Below are 22,759 nucleotides of genomic sequence, written 5' to 3' on the forward strand. Positions count from 1 at the left end.
GAGTTAGCAATGGATTAGGATTTAGGAGAACTTTGCTTTGCCACAGGCTTGCTGTGGGACTTCCAGATTGTTATCTCTTTGTGTTTCAGTTCCCCATATGTAAACTAAAGATAATAATCCTCCTCTTGGCTTGATATTTGTCCTATTTATTTAGTTTATAAACTTCCTGGGGGCAGTGATCATCTTTAGTATGTATAACACCTACCGGAGAGAAGCTCAGATAGCATTTAGGGCCTCTGTGTACTGCTGTAAAATATCTATTAAATAATTATGTTATGTCAGGCATTGCCAAATGGTCTTGTCTCCTCAGACTTCTAAAGAATTTTTCTTAATGTACAAAAAAAGATTCAGTCTCAGACATCTGCAAGGATTTTGCTTTTGTGTGGAAGGCAGTATGTGCAACTGTGGAAAGAGACCTCACTGGAAGCTCTACAGTCAGCTTTGTTCTTGACTAGAATGGATTCTTAAGGCTGAATTGCTTCTGGAGGATTGTTGAGCGTTGGGGAGCGGGGGGAGTAGGGGGAGGGGGTGGTGCAGGGGATAGGTGTTTCTGATCCTATTAAAATGAAACTCGTAGGTAAACAAATGAGTACATAATTATTGTCCTGCATGCTCTTCAGTCATTTTGTTGCCGAATTAGTGCATGTGTAAAACACCCAGATACTCCCAACAGATGTTTATTCCTCTGAGAAGCTAGTCTGCAAAATCTCTGGACTTCTGATTCTACTCAAAAAATTTGACCCATAATGGGATCAGAAGAAAGGCAGTACATTTGGTTTGCTGCCTCTGTGCAACTGCATTTAAATGTATGAGACCTACATTCTCTCTTGGCAAAGACAAGATAGGTCATTGAGATCTGCCAGGGATTATCAATAATGTTTTTTCCAAACATATACCCAAATTCTGGGTAAATATTTCTTGAACAAGTATTTTTTAGCATTGGATAGCTCAGGACTGTGAAGGTCTTTTCTGTGTCTTGTAGTATCCTACAAAAGCAGTAAAGTGAGGAAAAAAGCGAAATTTAGATACTCTCAAAAGATTTTCAAGCCTTCTGATGAATTTTGAGCTTTTAACAAAATTAGCAAGTAGGCACATTTCTTTGGGTTTATGTTTTAGGTGAAATCATCACCCAACTCCATTGCTGAGCTCTCTACAAGACTAATGCTACCAAACTTTATTTCAGTTGTGATCTCTGCCAGATGGAACTAGAGGAGTTGGTAAGTGTGAGTGTTACTCTGGCACAAGAAATTGACTGAGAATCGGGCCCAGGGTAACTGTAGTGCTTTTACTTACTTAGTATTTTTGTCTTCGAAACAAAAATACCCAGATAGATTTAGAGAAAATTTTGACTGTTGTCATCAAAGATAAAAAGGGGGGAAATGATTATGTGAGGATGACAGAAACTGGACTGAAGAAGATGGTCAGCATTCAGATCTTCCATTTTTTTCCCAGTTTTCTCCTTCCTCCCCTCCCCAGCAGGAAATTTGCCCTATTCCTTAAAATAAAGCTTTTGGGGCTTTTTTCTTCCTTTCTTTTTGGTGGTAGCAATAAGACAACTCCAATGAAAGTGGTTGTCATGAAATAATCACACCTCTGGGGGATTATAGGCATCTGGCTATGATTCATAAAATCCCTCAGGACTGATTCCCCCTTTCCCTCCTCCTTAAGATAACCACACCTCCTGCTGTCTTTTATGACTTGAAAAATACAGGTTTTGTGATTGTAATGTACAGATATTATTTACGTTCAGTTACTTTGTTTCATTGCATTTTGCATTTAACAAAAAAACAACCAAAGGGGTTTTACTCTCATTCTTGAAGGATTTCTCACTGCCAAGAACAAACAAGTGGCTGATGACTTCCTCAAAATATTTCCTGAGCAACCGTCCCAGGCTGCACTTCCTTCACCAGCATGAATTAATGAGGCATACTGGTCCCTTTCCCCTTCCCTTCCCTTCCCTTCCCTTCCCTTCCCTTCCCTTCCCTTCCCTTCCCTTCCCTTCCCTTCCCTTCCCTTCCCTTCCCTTCCCTTCCCTTCCCTTCCCTTCCCTTCCCTTCCCTTCCCTTCCCTTCCCTTCCCTTCCCTTCCCTTCCCTTCCCTTCCCTTCCCTTCCCTCGCATTTTGCCACACAGTAACATTATTGACAACATCATGAGCAGTTCCTTTTTTGATACATCCTGTGCCACATCTTAACACTTAAATTGCTTGAGTTATCCTAAATACACTTCTAAACTTGCCAATAAGCTCTAGAATATCTGTTGCCAACTGTGCATATACACAAAATCCTGCAATAATTTGAACAGCATCATATTCTGCTCATACTTTCTCCCCGTTTCTATTAATTGAGAGCCAGAAATTAAAAATGACTGCTTTCTTCCAGTTTGTATGTGTGTGTGGATTTTAGGACTCATTATAACAAAAGATAGGGACACTTCAAAACAGGAAAAGTAGCAGAATCTGCAGTAGAAACTGCTGAAGACTTGGATGGTTTTATTTACACATATTTTACTCTAAATTTAACTCTGGATCTTGACATTTAGGTTTATGAAAGCGATAACATCTCTAGAAAGATTTTACTGAAACACAAGGCACATTCACTGTTTTCTTAGGCATTCCTGCTTCTGCATGAATTTAGTTCTTTTTAATGCTTTCAGTTAAAAATAAGAAATGTTTTGCCAGAAAACTAGTCAATCATGTAAAAATTAATTAAAATCATACAAATTTAACTTGAAACAAATAAGAAATAAAGGACAAGGGAGAGATTCAAAACATGGAATTAGTATAATGCATTTAGTACTGTAAATGCTTTGCTGCTTCTGAAATTCCTTAACAAGGTGAGTGAAACTATTCTAAGAACACTATTACCAAGAGACACCTTTGAACTGATCTATCCTGAAGAATAACCCCCAGAAAGGTAAGGTGAGGAGGAAGGGAAGGGAAAAAAAAAGCCAGCAAAGCACACACACCCCCCGCCCCCCCCGCAACTTTCATATGTTTGTTGGCCACACAGCACAGCTCCGACTTCTGAACATTTTTCACCAATTATTTTTGTAAAGTATTGATCGCAATTTAATTTTGCAGTCCCAACATGAGAGGCGCTTCATGCTGAAATGTCTCACAGGAGATTGTAATCAGGGTCTAGCCTGAAGGTGAAGCACTAGTACATAGGTTTTACTCTATTCCTCCACTCTTCATCAGTTCTGGGATTGGAGCAGAGGGCATTCTCAGGCAGATTAATTTTTGACGATGGGATCGATGGAAGATGTTTTTTCCTCCTGACATTGAGTCATCTAATTTGCTGTTTATCTTTGGCTTATTGAGTTTCGAGCATTGTTAAATCATACCTTTCAGCTGTTTAATTTCAGATGTGAATTTTGCATTCCCCTCTTGTACTTTGGCATAACTCTTTTACCTAAAATGAGCAGGGTGATGGGCCTTTTTTGACACCAGGTTACTGCTTTCGAGTCTGTTAAGTACTCCAAGGTAATGTTATAGTACTTTCTAGCCTTTTTTCTTTGCTTGTGGCCATAGATCAGATCATCTCTAGGGAAATCATTACTTGCCATCATTATTATCCCTAGCACCTTCATCTATTCTCCCTTGTTTCCTGACTCCATTTCTTGATGAAGTGCCTACTTGTGAGGACACCTTTAACTCAGGTCTTATAATTAACCCCTTCATTGCTCAGGCTGGTTCATTTTTTGTTCCTGTCCTCAATAAGTCATGATCTATGAGTGTAGCTTTTGGAGGAGCTCATATTAACAGCACTCTGGACTTGTCTGTAAAGCTCTTGGGGAGGCTGGTGTTTTTTTCCCCTTGTTTTTGTCTTAGTAGCAAAGTGAACATTTTGCCAAATATATTGATAATGATAAATAAAAGGCTTTCACTCAAATGAAAATTGGCTTTACTTAAACCTTGCTAAAGGGTTATACATTATTGCTTTACATGTCATGGGGGATTCTCTAACCTTGGCCCAACTCTGGACAGCCTATGAAATATTCTTGCAGTTAATAATTTTTACTGACTCAACATACATGCATATAACTATAAATATTTGTATATTGTGCTGACCAGTAAAAGGTGGCTAGAAGCAATAAGTTATCTTTTCATGGGAAGTTGCTAAACTATTATACATCACACTGACTTCAAACAGCCAGCCCATTTGTAATAATCAGAAGTATTTTCATCTTGCATTGCCATTAGCTTAGACTCAAGGCCAGGAAGGGTTAGCTTACATATAGTGTGCTATATGATGAATCAGAGAGACATTATAAGGAGCCTATTGCTCCTGTTCAGAAGCTCAGTGCGACTGCTGCTTTCATTCCTATCAAGTATGCACAGAGTGTCTATCGTAGTCATATAGCTCCTATGAATTCCATAGGCAGCAAATGGTTGAGTCATGCCAGTTATTTCTGCCCAAATCACCCAGGATATGACAGAATATTTCAGCTTGCAGCATGCCCACTGGGTTATGCTAAAGCCACACAGCACCACAACCCTCTCAAGATGTAAATATATTGTAAGGGTATATGGGTGCTCTCTCAGTGATGGTTGTTGCAATTCAGAGCTCCTCCATGGCAGTCTCAGCTCCTAAAGAAATGTACCGGCTGTCATGTTATGCCTGATTTTGCTCACAGCCCTGATAATCTAGCCCACCACTGACTTGGAGGAAAAGAGAGTTTAACTCCTAGTTATGCCATTGATCTCCTGTTGCCTCACCAGTTCTTTTGCCTGTGAAAAAGGAAGGGTCATAGTACTCAGCATCTCCATCTGGCCTTTTGATCCATCCCTTTGATCCATTCTCGTCCTGTTGTCCTTGGTAGCAGTGCTCCACCAAAGCGGCAGCAAGAGTCGATCTCTGGCAGACAGAGGAGTGTACCTGCCCCTCAGCAGACAGCCCAGCCATCAGCGACCAAACGGAGTCATGATGGTTGTGTCATGGACAAAGACCACACAGGCACTATTGGTATGTATTTGCATGCATAACAGCATGTATATGTATACATAAAGAAATATATACACACACACACATACATATTATACATATTCATAATGATCTCTATACCTTAAATAATATCTGTCCTGTTTGTTTTAGCTGTTTCCTTCTGCCCATTTTAATTCTTATCCCTTCCAAAAGATTTTGTCTTTTGGGCAGAAGACTACCCATTTCACCTCTGAAAGGTGAAAACCTCTACTCACAATGCTTGAAGATTGAGCAGGACATATTTCAGCCAATTTCTGTGAGAACAGTTTTCAATATACTTTCATTTTTTACAACTAACTGACATCTCCATAGTTCAAGGCTCTTCAAAATCTAAGACAAGATGTTGACTTAGGTGTGGTGTTTTCCTTATAATAACAATGAAATGGTGATGAAAACTAAAAATGCTAATTTAATTGATAAAAAGGTAAATTGAAAATCTCATAAATATAATATTAAACTTCATTGAAATGCTATTTTTATGTTGAAAAATAAAGTATTAGTTTGTACAGGATCTTTTAATATATTAACATTTTGTGACTCTTAAAAAAGGGCTATGTGTACACAAGTATAAAATTCTGTGTAGAGGAACTTTTAGAGGTCTAGACAAGCCTTAAGGTGAGGCATGTTTTCTGTCACTTTTGAGTGCCTGCATTATTCCCATGTTTTAAAGTGGTTCATCCCAACTCTTTTGCAAAGCATCTGTCCTTTGGGCCTGGCTGTATGTACAGCTTCTCTAATGCCACCTTCCCCAGCTGCTCATGCCAGCAGCAGTCCCTTCCTGGCAGGGGAGTGAAGGTAGCTGTAATTACTGGCTGCAGGTGTAAATGCTTGCTCCCTTGCCCTGAGGGAACTGAACCATAGCCATGATTAAAGGTAGTTAGCAATCCCTAATGACTACAAACATGCGGAGCTGATAATTACAACTACTTTTCATTCCACCACCCATGAGGACTGACCTACTGCCAGCAATAAACTTTCTTAAGTTTTATCCCTTTCTTTTATTTTCAGAATTCAGTTTTATAATTATTTCAAATGTTTTTTTGTTAACATTCTTCTAATCTTTCTTGACCTTCTTTTGATTTGTGACTGACAGTATAAGACAGACTGCTGTAAAGGATCTGATAGCAGCTGGAAAGGGGAAAATACTGGGGACAGAGGAAACCTGACCCACTATGGTGACTCTCTATGTTCCAGTTTGTGCCCGTCACGTCAATTTGTATATTACTCTGATGTTATCAAACCCATAAAACTCTAGCTAATGTTACTTTTCAAATATCAAAGTCAGTTGTGAGTTTATATACCCTGCTGCTTGATGGCCTAAATGAACATATTCGTGGTATCCACAGTAAGACTTGGTTATTTGATTATAAAGCAAATTAGGATGTTCCTATTATTAGGCTCTGAGACTGCCTCCTCCAAAAAAGAAAGACATGCAAGTTCCAAAAAATGCTTATCTATTAATCAATTACATTCAATACTATCCACTTTGAAGATATGGGTAAAGGGCAGGGTAGTTGCAGCAGCAGGATTTTCATTCTGCAATAGAAAGACTCCCCTTCCCAAATCTGCAGCAAATCTCTGGCACTATAACCATTACTTATTTTCCCAGAGGACACATCTGTTCAGAGAGTCTACTGTCACCTATGTAATCCCCATTTATGACTGTTGCCACAGAACTGGCCGTTTTTAAAACTCATTGAAGTCTTTTCTCTGCCTTCACAAAAAGGTAAAGGCTAATTAAGGAAATGCAAACAGGAGCTTCTTCTGAGCCTTCAGTAGCAACATAACAGATTGTAACATGAGGAACTGAAGAAGTGAACATGCACTTAGTCCCTCTGGCAAAGGAAAAACAAACTGAAAAACATTATGATCTTTTTGGCATTTAAAAAATATCCTTTCTTCCTTTCTATATTGTAACATATAAACTCCAAAATCAATAATGCAGAGCCACGGTTTAAAAAAAAACACAACACAAACAGTACTACAAGATGCTCCAGTCAAAATATCTCTTAACTGGCTCCAGAGGGGCAGAGTCATCCCTTTGTCCTCTTCAGCTGGAGCAATTCTGACCGAGAGGTGAGATATCATATATGGTAGTGGAGCAAAGCTGGAAAAAAAGGAGTGGAAAGGGGATTTCAAGGTTGAAATGTCTGCACAGCAGACTCCTTCGAGGCAGGCATAGAACGATCAGTCAGGAACTTTTGCACGACTCCTATTTTTGACAAAGTAGAACTGATTTCAATATTGGATTAAAGATTTGTTCTTCAAAGAACTATTGTATATGATCCCACTGTTGGGGAATTTATTTCTTTAACAATAAATTGTGCGATAATTCTGTATATTTAAGGACAATTCTGTACAACCTGACCCTCTGAGAAGTAGGACCTTTACCACGGTCTGTGTTAAGGGATTCCTATGAATTAGGTTTTCATGTGTATTGACTTATGTGATTTAGGGGAAACCATTTCACCTCCTTGAAGATGATGATTCCTCCCTCACCTTTCTTCCCTGTTCCATCTTCATTTAACTCTTTGTGCCTGGAACTTTTTTACTGGTGGCTGAATAATACAAAGACCCAGTTTTGTGTTGGTCCTCTGCATATGTAAATCCTATTGCTACTAGTAAATATAGAAATATTAAAGTCTGGGGAAAAAAACACACCAACACACACTCCTTTAGCTAATTTAGCTGCAGCTTATTTTGGTGGTAATTTGGACAATCCAAGACTTTGTTTTTCTGTCTGGAAATAAATACAGGACTGGACTGCACAGTCTGAGATTTTAAATGTGAAAATTATAACCATTAAATCTGTGATTTGAAAATGTGTCAGCAGAAAGTAGAGAATGATATGGATACATTCTGAGGGTTACTGGCTTAGGGCCACTTGAGACAAGGCAATACATGCGGCACAATGTTGCAAGGAGCAACTGCAGGTGCAAATATGCCTGGGGCTTGTCTAACTTCAAAATAAAAAGTTTGATGGCACTAAGAGCTGCTGGCATTGCCTAAGTATTTTCACTGTGTGCTGACAGAACTGTGGGCTTCCTTGGAAGAGACATCAGGCAGGGTGATAAAGGAGAGAAGGAAGTAGCACTGCAAACCTGCATTTTCAGGAGAAAGGGTCCAAATGAATATCCAGGAGTCAAAAATGAAACAATTACAAGTCTCTGAGTTTGCACCAGTAACAAAAACCTGTTTCCCAGCATTTTCAGTTCTTGTGAATGAAATTGTGAGATGATGACAAGCCTGTCAAAACCCCATCTGAAATCCCTTGAGGTATATAAGTGGTATCTGACAGATGAGCAAGGCTGGACCTAGTACAGCATTTTACCCCTTTCTGCCCAGCAGCCTGCCCTTGTCTCTGACTCGTGTTACCACAGCAGCCAAATATCATAGCAGCCAGGTATGTGCCTGCACATACCTGCCACCTTCACTGATGGCTTAAGCTAGTGGTCTGTATGTGGTGTCCTGGGGATAGAGGACTGCAGAATAAAGGCAGAGGAGTTTGCTAGGGACAGAAAAAAATATTGAACTGCTACAGAGAAGTCTGACAGAGGTTGGTTTCGAAAGTCCTTATTTTCACTGACTTGCTTGGTTAAAGGGTAAGATGCTCTAAGATGGCTAGAAGTCAGATTTCCTATTTTTGCATTAATCTGATTGTGCTCAGTTTGTGTGCGTGAGTTCTTGCTGGGTTGCTTTGCTGCTTGTCGAAATAGATTATTTTGCTGTTCACAGATGTGTGTGGATTAGTAGTACCTAATATGCTGACATCTAATTGGAGAGAGAAAGATGTGCATACAGGAGAGAAGCCTCAAGGAAGACCATTTTTCAGTGTCTTTAAGAGAGATCAAGGGGCATGATAATTTATCAGAGTAAGTTTTCAACTCTAAAAATCTACATTCGAATCTTGGCTAAGATGTTGAGTGAGAGTCATTTTGCCATGGCTTGAGCTGGCTTCCAATCAAGTTATTCAGACCTTCTGTAACACACTGTATGCTTTGACTAGCTAAAAAGATTAGCCAGGGCTGTGGCAAACAATTGATGTAGAATGGCAGAGGGGTGCCTTCTTCTGTCTGTAACTCTTCCCAGAGGTAAAATCCTGTCTCTGCTGCTCTCACCAGCAGCACTTCTTTTGATTTTAGTGAAAATGAATCAGATTTATATGGGCTTTGTGTATGATCAGAGATGTGTCCAAATCAAGTTTCTGTAACTGATTTTTGGTCTGTCTGAATTAGTTAACTAATTATGAACAATAACAAAAGAAAGAACAAATGTCATAGTTCAGATTTTCCAGCTTGGGGCTGGGGTGAGAATAAGGTGTGGGTATGGGAAGAAAAATGGAATTTAAACAGGCTTCATTTTTTCAGGGAGATAAGTTGCTTCTATGAGCAACGCTGCATAGTGGGCAATACTGTTCTAACAGAACTAAATCTCTTTTGGAAAGGTAGAGTGGGTGAGAGAGCAGGTGGAAGAAAGATCTGCTATACCAGCTACTCTCGTGTACTCCAACACAATCAAAACACATTTGTTTTCCAGTGCTCTTTGTCCATGGTAGATTGGACACAGAGGACCCACCAAGGATGTGGCACGGGCTCAGTTTTGTTTGCTTGGGCTTTTTTTGCTAGGGACCATAAGGAAACAAAGCTGTAGCAGGTCTGAAGGAACCAACTTTTTAAATTACAGCTGCAACATTTTATTCTTCTGTGAATTTAGCCTCAAGGATCTTATTCACTCTCTCTTCCAGGTCTTTCAGATCACATCTCATCTGCTTCTGCTTTGTGTAATCAACCAATTAATAATGGCTAGAGAAGCAGGCAGAGATAATTGGCATACACTTTCTAGAAGAATAATTGTGAATGTGAAAATAAATTGTATAAATTGTAATTGTTTTCCTTGCCTCTCATTCTTTTGCACTATATTAATCTTTGTAGTACCTCAGGGAAGAACATAATAGAAGATGTCCATTCTGGGTCAGACCAAAGTTCTCATCTAGCCAAATGTCTGTCTTTGACAGAGACTGTTAAAAGGTGGTTTGGAACTGTGATAAGAAAAAGTCAAGATGAACAATGTTTTCCCCAGTACTTCTCTAGCATCCAGCAATTAATGTATTTAGACAATTCCTGAGCTAGAATTTGTAGATAGAGCTCTTCTCCTGCTTAGGTATTTTATATGCTTAACTGATGCTGTTGCAAATCCCACAATTGCTACCCTCATGGATCCTGTGAGGTAGAAAAGTGGTATATTATCTCCACATTATGGATTTTGAACTGAGGAGCAGAAAGACTTGAAATGCCACCATCTAAAAATAGATTAGAGCTGTTACAGTTCATTAGCACAATAAAAACTTTGGAACAAATTGATACCCAGCCTGTCCTTAAAAATTCAACCTCTCTATAAACTTCCTATTACAATACTACACGATGAGACAAGGGTGACTGCAACCCTGAAATTTTATGATAGTTCTGTGTTGCTTCATTTTCCCAGTAAATGCCAGCAATATGATCCTATATAGTATGATTTCAATTACAGAGAGTTGCTTCCAGATGACTTTCAGACTCCAAAATTAGGCACCCTCAATTGAAGAAGGCAAAGTATATTGACATGTGGGATGTTCATCAGAAATTTTCATTGTTTAAAGGGATTTTCCTGTTGTTGGAAGTGTCAATAGCTCATGACACTAAGACATCATCCTACTACAATAAGTCACTTGTAGTTTAGAAGGACATTGGACAGATAGGAGAATATATGCCAGGGGCCTAAGCTGATAGTAGGCAATATGAAAGAGGTCTCTTTTATCACTTGGACTTCATTGTCTTGGCACAGTCCTGCTACTCTGTGGAAAGTTTTCAATGCTCCGTCCTGCTTGGTTAACTTGTGGCCCTCTCTATCACTAGTATTTTAGCATCTCAAAATCACTGATGTGTTTATCTTCATACCACTTCCAAAATGTAGTGAGGGCCTGAGCATTATTTTCTAAATGGACAGAAAGATACAAGTCCACGGTGGTGGATCCAGGTGTACGCTGCTATTACTACAACGTCTAACCTTCAGGTGCTTGGCTCCAAGATAATGGTGTGCCCTTAGTGAGTAGATGGTACTAAGCTTGACTTTGAAGAGAGACCTGTGTCTTGCATCCTTGCTCATTTCACTTACATCCCTCCCTCCACTTGAGCTTTATAGCTCAGGAACCATACCTCCAGGTAGATCTTCCAGCTGGCCATACAAAACACAGCAACAGTTTAGTTTTTTTCAGGTTGTTTTTTTTTTTGTTTTTTTGGGTTTGGTTTTTTTTTTTTGAGGACTTTGAAGGGAAGAGAGTGAAAAGGTCTATTATAATGTTCCCAAGTTAAACTGGGATGAGAAGACAACGCAGAAACTTTCCTTACTGCTAGTCTTGGTCATATTTTATCACTTACATGATGATTGAGAGACTCTAGGAACAAACATGAGGCTGTCATTCTAAATTAAAGACACTTGTTAGTCATTTATCTTGCTTTGGGTTTTTTTTTATTTTATTTATTTTTATTTTTATTAATATGCACTAATTGTCACAAGGCTACTGTACTCCAGAAAGGCATTTTGTACAGTAAGTACTGAAATGTTTTGCTTCAACTTCCAACAAAAAAAACATCAAAATACTTTTATAGCTATTGCTACATGATTATTGTTCACAGCTCATATATTTGGTTAACTGTGTAGCATCTGGTTTGGATACCTGGCTATTACACTGCAATCATGAATGGCTAATAAAGCTATGTAGTAAGTACCTAAAAGTTCTTAACTAAGATAAGTGTAAGAGTTAAAAGGTCTATATTGTTTTTTCATATACTGTTCATCCAGAAAGCTGGTTGCAATACTAGCAGTGTATTGGTTGGATGCAACTGATAGAAGTTTTAATGACCTTGATATAAATAAAGGCTTAAACAAATGTTATATACTTCAAATAAGAGATAAAGATGCTTAGAAATACTTACGGATAACACAGGATAAACCCCAAGCTTCCTGAAAGCAGAAAAATGTTAAAAATTTGGTCTTTGTTTCCAAATCTGTGCATTCAGTTAGGTAAATAAAATATGTATGCATTTTTTTAATTTGGTTTAGTGGTCTACTGATAGAGGGGGTTGTACCTGTTATTTTATATGTGTCTCCTCATAAAAAACACACTGTTGGGAAAAAATGTAAAGAAAAATAATCTTATATTCCTGTAGATTGTAGGTAGAAAGGCTGCTTTTCTGCACTGGAGTTTAGAGACGCTTTTGTGAAAGGAACCACAGACTTGTACGTGACAAACAAGCACAACCTGGATCCCAGCTGGATATAAAGGCAAATCCATAGATTGTACTAATGTTGGTGCTTCTTGCTATTTTCTCTGCCAACTAGTTTGCTTATGTATTTTATATAAAAGGAAAGCCAAAGTTTATGACAAGATTTAAATCTTGATATGCCTGATGTCCTCATCTTGGCATCTGTGGAGAGATAGCATCAAGGCAGGGAAACAGTTTTGTCATTTTATTATCTTCTAATCTGGATTAAAACCACCTCTAAATAGTTGGCCTTTCAATGTGGCTCTTTCTTGTTATTTCTCAATGGCACAACGTATCACATTGCTAAATGTAAATTGCTCTTGGCTAGTTTTTCAAAGTAATTTGACAACATAGTTTGATTTTGCTCAAATATAATCTAGAAACTGTTTCCCAGTAGTGGGACGAAGGGAATGTGAAGGAACTATTATACAGGATTCCTTGCAATTTGTTCTTTTCTTACGATAACTATGATATTTTGCTTAACTATAGAAATCTTCCTAGGTTCAAACACTCTACTCTAGATGTATTCAGTTATTACATGAACTGTATGGATTTCATACATTAGATGAGACTTTGCTTAGAATACTAATGTGACATGCTTTATAATAATGCAGTGAATCCCAACTTGCTTTTGATTGCACTAATCTGGAGTCAAATGTGCAAACCCTTGATAATTTAAGTTGATTTTACCTTTATCGTTTTGCATATTACATGATCTAGAGCCACACAAACAAAAGCTTGTTTGGACTTACCATGCTTTCCTTTTCAGAAAACAGAATTCTTTTTAATTAAAAACACTTAAAAAAAATCAGTATGTGTAATTGCTAACACCTGCTATGTGTTACTAACAGATGTTTCTTACTTACCTAAGGGAACTGTTATAATTACACTATAAGCTTATTGGAATGGCATTTAACCAAGATAGTTTAGGAACTTTAGGTGGTGACTTTGTGTTCTTTTATTCATCTTTCCTCTAAAAAACTTATACAAAACCCCCACAACCAGCCCTTGTCACTCGCCTCCCTGGCTCATAGTCACCAAACACAGTTCACCACAATTAAGCTTTGGATGTTCAGCCTCTCCTTGCCCCTCGGGCCATCCCTGAGCATTGAAGATGAGTTTCCATATGTTGCTCCGAGCACAGCACTGGAGCCTGTCCTGGCAAGACCCAGGTTGGGACAACTGTGTGAGGTCTTACAAGTCATGCTAATAGTGGGGTTCAGGGAATGCAGACTGGCTGCATGATCTTGGGCAGCCCACTTAATCTCTCTACCTCTGTATCCTTTTCTGTGACATACAAGCAACATGGCCTGTTGGGAAGCCTAAGTCAAAGGTGTTTGCTCAGGGCTTTGAGATCTTCAGATTAAAATAAAGGTCAGTATGACTTTACTATGACAAGTTCTGAGCATTGTCCTGTCACCAAGACCTTGCAGTCTGGAGGCAGGCTGGCCTTGTGCATCTTCAGACTTGACTGCAGAGCAAGACACTCTGTGTTCTCCCTCTGCATCTTCATTTATGAAACTAATCACAGAATTACCTGCAGGCATGTGTTAAATATGACACTGGTCTCTGCAAAATAATGGGCCAATTGCAAACAATGAATAAAGAGAGGCAGCTCCATTTATAACTGCTGTTTCAACAGAGCTGTGTTGTAATCAAAGTGATCTGAGGGTGACTCATTAATTAATTGATGTTCTTTTTTATTATGTGCTATTGAGTTAATGAGTAATTTGTGCTAGATAACTCTCTGAACACACTGATTACGTGAGATATTTTCTGGGGCTTTCATATCAATGACATGCTGAATAGGTGGAAGATGGTATTTGCTTATGTATACTCATTATTAGCAGGTTCAGGATGAATATAAATCAGCAGAAGGGCATTTTAAAAGGTATTAGATACATGCAACACTTACTTTAAAGCTTTAAACAGATACTCTTCAGCTTTTAATGCCTTAAATAGCATTAAAATCACTTCCTTGATAATATTTCTATCACCCACATTTGGCAGTGTCTAGAAATGGTGCCTACACCAAAGATTTTTACTGGGAACACATTTGTGCTAATGGCCTGTTACCTTGCACATATGTATTTTGGCTTCCTTTTGTAAGGTACTGAACAGTAAACGGCTTTGGTCTGCATCATTGGACTGAAGTAGGAGAAATGTAGTAAGTGAATATGTAATTGGCTTTTTTTTGTCTAAAGTGGTATTTAAAAAAATAAAAACACTGTTCTTATATACAGTACACACTTTGCTTTCTGTAGTTTGAGTTGATAAAGCTTTTGCTTTATTGAAACCACAACATCTCCAATGCCATAGGAGTTTTTTATTCATTAAACAACAAATGGCTAAATTGGTAATTTAGTCTGACAACAGCAGCACAGTGGAAGCTTTCAGAAGAATCAGCTAAATGTATAAAATTATACCCAGCAATCACTACAGACCTTTATTTTTGACAAGATTTGTTCTAGGTACAGATGACTGTAAACTACCTACTGCTGAGAAAATTATAAGAAGCTGCTGTATATTATGTTGAAAAAGCCTTTAAAGTACTTTGTCTGTACAGGTGAAACCTTGCAACAGTCCCTGTTTGGTTTTTTTCTTTTTCCCACAGTCTCCCTTCTCACTGACCACTTTGCAATATATTTTCCTCATGTCATTCTATGTGTAGGCAATTAGGAACATCTGAGGGGTTGCTGGATGATTTTTTCTTTATTTACATTACATGAGCATAAATTTGAGCATTTTGGGAGGGTAGGAAGACGCAAGAAGGTGTGCTTAAAAAAACCCTCAGAAAATATGTTAAACGATAAAAATACAATTATGAAACAGATCAGAGACTTTTAGCCCTGGTCACTGCGTCTGCAGAATCCAGACTGTCTTAACTCATTACTAGTCACGACAGATAACAGACGCAGCAGGTTGTGGTTGGCAGAGGATCTTTCTACAGTTGAAAATCAAGGTTTGATAATTTGTACTTTGCTATGTGGCTTAAAAAACAGCAACCCAAGAACAATGCATTTTTTAAATTATTATTATTATAACTTTTGTCTGGCTAAACTTAGATACAGATATGTACAGATAGAGATAAAATACCCTAAAGACAGGAGACACAAGTGGAAGCATTCCTGCCTGGCAAATGAGCATACACTGAGCAATGGTCACTAGCCGAACACTTCACTGTATGCAGACAGAGCATGTTGACACACGCAGCGGTGACGGGAACCTAAGGTAGATAACTAAAAGTAACCCAAAGGAATGGTCTAGGCCTCTGTCAAAAAGATCAATAAAGCGGCCTGGCAGATAATCTCTCTTCAATATTGTCTTATGATATTATACTTTATTGGAGTTGTAAATGTTTCCAGTAAATATTTCAGCTCCCAGTTATTATTCTAACAGCCAGGCAAGATGGAAGTTTGAAATACAGGAAAATGTGTAATTGATCTTTGCCCTACATCAAATCCAAGTTTATACTGTATCCTCTACATACAAATGTTAGTTATGTATATGAATGAGATATATGAGCTTAAAGTGCTCAAAGCAGTGCCATACCATTGCAGCACTTCGAATAAGCATATCAACTTTTTTTTTATCTTTACATCAATTATAGTTGATAGTATCACGAGACTATTTTTTTCTCCATAGCAGGACCACGCTCCTCTTCCCTATTTTGAGCATATGTCAGAAAACATGCACATATGAGTAGCGTGGCATGTAATGACATGCCACTATTCTCCCATTACGCTCTATGCATTTACCCCATAGAGGGCTGAGCAGCGGCAGGTTTTGGTTATGAGAGCGAGCTTTAGCATTTACAGCACTATGAGCATGTCGCTGCCTTCATCCCCAGCAAAGCCTTCCACAGGCCTAGTTGGTTTTGGGGCTCTCCTAACTCAGATCTGTGGTTTCCTACTGCACAGAAGAATGCTCTGCTTCTCCCAGAATGTCCTAACGCTACTAGTAACATTTGCATGCATAGCTCTTGGTTTTCTGAAGAGCCAAAAATGCTTTACAAAAGCAGTGTATGCATTAGCCCCATTCATCAGACAGGGGCAACTGAGGCACAGAGAAGTTGAGTGACTTGCCCGAGCTTACAGCACGTCAAAGACAGGACCAAAGTCCCGTCTTTCCTGTTCCCCAGCCCTATTTCTGAACCAGGGATTTCTATTCAATCTGTAGTCTACTAATGGAAAACAGAAGAGATCTGTCTGGCTTCTAACTGAAAGACAAAACAGAGGCTGGAGGAGAAAATTGACATTGGAATCAAAATAAAATAATATGATTCTTCCCTTTCTGGTCATCCTCACCTTCATGGAAAGGACAACTTGTTTATTGCACTTGAAGTAGATCTGGAAGAGCCTAATAGTACCTCTGACATCAACTGCTTCTCTGTCCCAAAGACATTAAGGGGCTGTGGAAGGGAGTGGAAGAGAGACTTTAGGAAGGAAGGTAGTCCACAAAATAGGGCTAAATTTCATTTGGAAAGCTACGTGGAGCTACTTCTTCTAATTAGCAAGAACATCCTGAGGAGTTGTTGCATTTCTTACTGGTCCTGTATGAGTCAAAGTCAAGTTTTGTGAGCCATGTGTGTTTTTAAAACGGTTCACAGCCAGAAACAAAACCACACTGTAACAATAGTCATTAGAACTAAATATCCATTTTTAAGTCAAGCCACTGTGCAGTGCGCTCCAAACCATACACTAGAAGAATCACCCACTGTATTACAATGTTTCTTTCCCCATCTCCAGGAAAAACATGTTGAAACCGCACAACAGCACAGGAAGAGCAGGGAAGGACAGTACTCAACTTGAGCAATGGTGAGGGCTCTTAGTCTAAATAATACAAGAGCTCAGTTTCATAGCAACATAGGGCATAGAGAGTTTCTTTTCTTTCTTTTTTTTCTTTTTTCTTTTTTTTTTCTTTAATGTTGTTTTCTTAAGTGTTTTCCCAGTGAGCTAGATTACAGTGGCAAACAGAAAAGAATTAAATATGCATTTAACAACTTTTTAAACATTCATCCTGCTTTCCTTTGCCAAACACCTGTAAGCTCTGTCAGGGGTATGAGCACTTAGGGACATCCGGCTGATGCTATAGCTTCATGGCTTTAAAAACTGAGGTCCACCTCTCCTAAGTGGACTGATTGCCAACAGTACCTGTCAGCAGTGACTCCACCTCTGTCAAAAGGATTTTAATTGCCAGTATTGATGGGGCAAACTTGTAGGATGCTGGCACGGACAGCAAAGTACCTGTGCAGTCCAGTGTAGTAGCTCTCACTTTCTGTATTGGTATTTCAAAGTTTTGTCCCATCCACATCAGCATTTAAATCACCTTCAGCACTCACTGAGGTGGGTAATTAGTAAGAAGTCACTCTCCTAGTGTCAGCTCGGGGTCATTTCCTTAATGTAAATAGACCCTCAGAGGGGGCTGTTTACAGTGCCTTCTACTTTCACTTTTTTCCAGGGTGTGTTGAGGACACAGCCCCAGAAAACTTTAGGGTTAAGCCCCGATTAAAAAAAATGAAAAACAAAAAAGAGAGAGAGGAAGACAGACCCCTCAAATTTTAAGAAATTTTTAGAATGTATATAAACAGAAGTCCTCTCCCTTTCCTTACCCCCCTCCCCCCAAATTAAATGATTTCAGAAAAATAACATATATTTATATTTTTATATATATATAAAATAAGATAACCAGAGGCACTGGTTTGCATTAGGGCTTAAATTCCAGCTAAATTAAAAATCAAATCCAGGCATTTTGAATGCCTAAGGGGCAGAAAAGCAGCACCCAAAATCATTAACTTTTGCAGCCTTTGTAATATATCCCAAACCGGTCAGATTTGTTTTTCAAAATTTTGTAGTAAAATAAAAGTGCTCTTTGAGGAAAATCTATGCAATTAAACAGTAGATGCTTAACCCCTGAAAAATAGAGGCTTATAACAGAAGTGCTGATAGACCCTTAACGATAGCATCATTAGCAGCAGGTGCTGCTAGAGTTATTAGTTTTCTAAACAGTTTTAATGTAAACAGTATTCTTAAGCTCTAAGTGTAACATAATGGTTGGGATTTGCTCTTTAATGCTTTTTACTAGAAAGATACAGCTCATTTAAAATAGCTGGTAGATACAGAAAGCATAAATATACAGTAAGTTTAGACACTGATTGTACTAAATGCAACAATACAAAGAAGCAAACAGGAACACAAATGGTAACACAATAAAACTGTATTACATTTGTGCTTCAAATATTACAATACATTATATACAATAGTCCAAAATAAACATCTCATGCCAAATGACACAAAAAGAAACAAAAAACCCAAACAAACCAAAAACCCCAAGAGCAAGCAAAAAGAATCCAGCTGTATGTACAGTACCTTTTTAATTAACATTCAACTCTGAACTGGAGCAATTTTCACTACATACAGATGCAGTCCGCCTTTTATTTCACGCAACCATTCTGTCTCCCTATATCTATGCTATTCAGTAGGTTCCTGTGTCATTTCTTATATACATGTTGAGCAAAAAAGATAAAAGAACATAGTGCTTTTTATTCTTAATGGTGTGGCATCAGATCAGCGAACCTGGGGTGCATAACCTTCTTTCATTAAACCCTCCTCATAGTCTGTCTGGCACAGAATCATGTTGTTCTTCAGGAAAAATTTGTCTCCAACGCAAAATCTGAAATTATAATAATAAAGGAAGAAAAAAGGTAGTTTCAGGATGAATGGTGTGATACGATCTTACACATAGGTATTGTACAGCAAGTGTTCACGATGTTTTTGTCCTGACTGCACAGCTAACACCTTTGCTGTCTGTCGCAGTGCTCATAGACACATGTGCACGTATGTGAAAGCCCAGCAAAGGAATTGCTCTGGTATCAGAATTAATCCTGAGCTTTCAACAAAATCTAGTGCATTCAAGTGCTTTGCTTCCCCAGCCAAAGATGTCATTCAAAGTCCACCAAAGAATGTGGGAGTCTTGGATCAGGTCACTAGCACACAGATAAAAAAAGAATAAAATCCCAGGCTACTGAGTTGAGTGAAAAGTAGATGTCCTGCTTTGATGCAAATCAGAAGGAAAAGAAAGTGATTGTATACAGTGAGAAGCCCATCTGCGATACGTTAACATTTGTCTTACGCAGGGGTACCACTAAGAATTTCTCGTTACATTCCAGTTGGATATTTTACCAGAATTTATTTAAACTGGTGGTTTTGAGAACTGTTCCTAGCATACACACAACTTTACATATATTGTAGTGCAATCTAGAGACACACAGGCAGGCATGCAGAGAAACCTTTTTCTTTTTTCCAGTAGGAGTTGATTATAGTTACTCAGCTAACTATTTTCTCTCTTATGGTATCAGTATACCTACCTTGTTATACTATTATGTGCATCAGAATGATCTGATTGCTACAAAACGCTACTGAGATATTTCATTTGATTTTCTTTGATGAGTAGGAAAATCACATAACGTTAATGCTCCTGGCTGGCTGGCTTCAAACTTCGAGTAAAGTGGGATTTTCCAGCTAAGCAGTATGCTTGAATATAAGAAGGCTCTTCAGTGACACCCTCCTCAACCCTTCCCCCTGCCAAAGCCAATCTTTTTGAAGATACTTAGGGAGCAAGTGAATAGGGCCAATGCATAGAAAAAGAGTTTCCCTAGTGACTGCCTTGGCAGGGTTACATGCTTTTGTTTATAGTGAACTCTCCAGCTATAAAATATATTGGGAGGCACTGCTCGCATTATTCCAATTAAAATGAAAGAAAGTAACCTAAATGAACCCCTTAACACTGATGTGAATAAATGAAACCAGTTTCTACCAGCTAATTATGGATCTCACTACATAAAGTATTGTTTAATGTGTAACGGATTATAATGTCCTTTTTTGTATAATTTCCAAATGGTGACATCTTGGACACAATTAGGGTCAGATATAAATGCTTGTGTTGTTTACGGTAGATTTAACAACAGAGTAGCTATGGGAATAGCTGTATATGTATTTAATTGTAACAATTTAACCTTCGAATAGTGGTGCCTGCTGTAGTTGACCCAGTAAAACTACGTAAATGACACAGGTTGACCCGCCTGACCTCTGATAGTGGTCTCTCTTTATCAGATAGTCAATTTCTAATGATGTTCAAGCAGAAATCTTGGTGAATTGTCACAGTTTAAATTGTGTATGGAAAGCAGTCCTTTAATGTTTTGTGAAGGTGGAGGTTTAAATGAGTAGCAGTTGGACTGATTTACATTTGTGAAGATTGGAATGCTAGACAAACAGTGAACCCATTTATTTTCCAACTGGGTAGCTTTGGAAATTTATCCTTATGCTAGCTAAATAGATAGAGGGAAAATAGTGTAATAAAAAAGTGGATTGAAAAGAATTAGCTCTGCTCTTAAAGGAAAATTGGTTTGTTTATTTGTGGACTTTTTTTTTTTTTCTGTAGGATTACTGCCTGCTGCTGATGATGATTGAAAATAGAGATTATGGAATGATCCCGAAATCTTTTAAGTTATTTATGGTCAAGACTTTCATAGCGTTTACAGGTTCCTGCTATCCTTCCCACCCCAATCCTGATATATTAGGTTACTAACAACACAAAAGTATTTTGAGAAGGTATGTTGAAATACAGAGTTCTTAAAGCAATGAAGTTCTTTCGTGGTTTCTCTAGTTTCCATCTTTTGTATTTTTGTCCACTGATAGCAATGCTGACAAAAATTCTTTTGTGCATCTTACCAGATTAGATAAAGGAGTCTTAACCAGTGCCAATATGTAAAAGTGTTTTTCCCAAAGCAGTCATTTTTTTTAAAAAAAGTGAAAAATAGCCCTTCTTAGTTTCTCTTAAATGAACATATGGATTAATATGGGCTAAAGCAGGGGAAGTTATGTATTGTGACAAATCAGTCACTCCATTACAGTTTGCCCAATGACTACTGCTGGGTACTGAGTGGGAGATGTCCGGCTGGCAGTGCCCACCACATCAGAGGGCTACTGCCCAGCAGTGTGTCTGTTCTTGCAGGTCAGGCACTGGTGGGTGACACAATCACCTCTGTTCGCACAGCAGAAAGCACTCACTGTGAACTGTGAGTGTTATTCAGCTACCTATTCCTCTGTGTTCCAGTGTAATACAGAGCTTAGCAGACTAATTTCTTAGAAGTATTTAGTAAATGAAAAATACACTGCTGAAGTGCAATTCACTTGCACAGCAATACTTTCATATGTGATTTCGTGTAATATTGTTTGCATCAAAAGCCTGCCTGAAAGATTTTGTTTCTCAGCCCTCAGAGAAGTGCCACGGCTTGAATTAAACTGCACCAGCTACATGAGGGAGTCAGGATACCTTTCCCAATAAAAAGTGTCAATGCCTTTTAGTTTTGCTATGTTAATATGTCGAGCCAGAAATGCTCTACCTATGTCTACATGGCATTTGACAGCTTTATGCATGAATGGCTTTAAACATACACAGTTCCACAAATCATTTACCTTCCAAGTGTACAGCTGTCTTGCGGAGAGGCTGCCAGTGTCCCATCTAGACATGCTTGGCTGTGTGATAACCTGTGGGGTGGGGGTCTGTCTGCATGGTGAGACACTCTCTGGGTTCATCTAGAGCTGTTTGCGTGCTGGTACTCTGTGCCTTGGGGGAAACCCATTACTTGTGATACTTACGGTCCAAATTCTGCAAACATTTTCGTATTGAGCAAGTTCAGTGACTGAAACACATTGGCAAAGACTGATGGTGAGGCTTGCATGTGCCCCTGGGTATTAAATGTGTGAATTATGCACTCGTTAGGTGACAAAGAGGTAAGAACCAGGTGAAACACATAAACATGGCATGCTAGCTCCCAAGTACAATGAGACATGTCAAGTAGACAGATGAAGTATGACAAATACCGTCCATCCACATTTTCAACCTTATTTGACTCTGAAAAGCAGATTTAGCCTCTTCTGAAGTCAAAGAGCTAAATCTTGCAACTACTTCAGATCAGGTTTGCACACTCCAGGATTTAAACCTGGTTTAGCTTTAAAAGGGAAAGGTAAATTCAAGCTTAGCCTTCCACCTCTGGCAAGTGTTTTGTTGTTTGTTGTTTGGGGTTTTTTTTATGGAATTGGCATTGGACGTAAATCAGGGCGCAGTTTGGGCATGTATATCAAATGGAGTCAAGGAGCATATTAAGATGCCACTGGGTTAGGAGTATATAACAAAGCAGAACTATTATTCTTCTAGCAGGCAGATGGTAGTCTTCAGCCTTCCCTAAAACCCTCACCCAGTTTATTTAATAGGCATGCAAGATGAACAGAAGAAAATATACAATAGGCTGCATTAACATGCCAGATTGGATTTACCACCATAAATTGATAATAGTACTTTTGACACGACTGTGACATTAGTAGAATGACCATTATAATTAACCTACATCCTAAAACTCCTTTCATATTTTACAATGGCAAAAGTAAGGCCATTTGCATTACAAAATGAC

The 22,759-nt window shown here is 38.6% G+C and overlaps 2 protein-coding genes across 9 annotated transcripts in view; one reads left to right on the forward strand and one right to left on the reverse strand.

Annotated features, from left to right (window-relative positions):
- The window catches only part of MGST1 (microsomal glutathione S-transferase 1), a 106,979-nt gene extending 86,208 nt beyond the window's left edge, over positions 1 to 20,771 (forward strand). For 4 of the 6 annotated variants that reach the window (XM_055808620.1, XM_055808612.1, XM_055808615.1 and 1 more), the window contains exons 5-6: positions 4,827 to 4,966; positions 8,720 to 8,856. In XM_055808620.1, the coding sequence (XP_055664595.1) occupies positions 4,827 to 4,966; positions 8,720 to 8,844 (265 nt within the window). In that variant the 3' untranslated portion in view covers positions 8,845 to 8,856. Of the gene's footprint in view, positions 1 to 4,826; positions 4,967 to 8,719; positions 8,857 to 20,727 lie in introns of those variants that run through there. The other 2 variants (XM_055808614.1, XM_055808617.1) reach the window with 2 other exon arrangements.
- LMO3 (LIM domain only 3) overlaps positions 14,569 to 22,759 on the reverse strand; it is a 61,384-nt gene continuing 53,193 nt past the window's right edge. For all 3 annotated transcript variants that reach the window (XM_005233807.4, XM_005233808.4, XM_055808623.1), the window contains one exon: positions 14,569 to 18,960. In XM_005233807.4, the coding sequence (XP_005233864.1) occupies positions 18,855 to 18,960 (106 nt within the window). In that variant the 3' untranslated portion in view covers positions 14,569 to 18,854. The remainder of the gene's footprint in view (positions 18,961 to 22,759) is intronic.

Source organism: Falco peregrinus, chromosome 6 (assembly GCF_023634155.1).
Source record: "Falco peregrinus isolate bFalPer1 chromosome 6, bFalPer1.pri, whole genome shotgun sequence".
NCBI classification, from domain to species: Eukaryota; Metazoa; Chordata; class Aves; order Falconiformes; family Falconidae; genus Falco; species Falco peregrinus.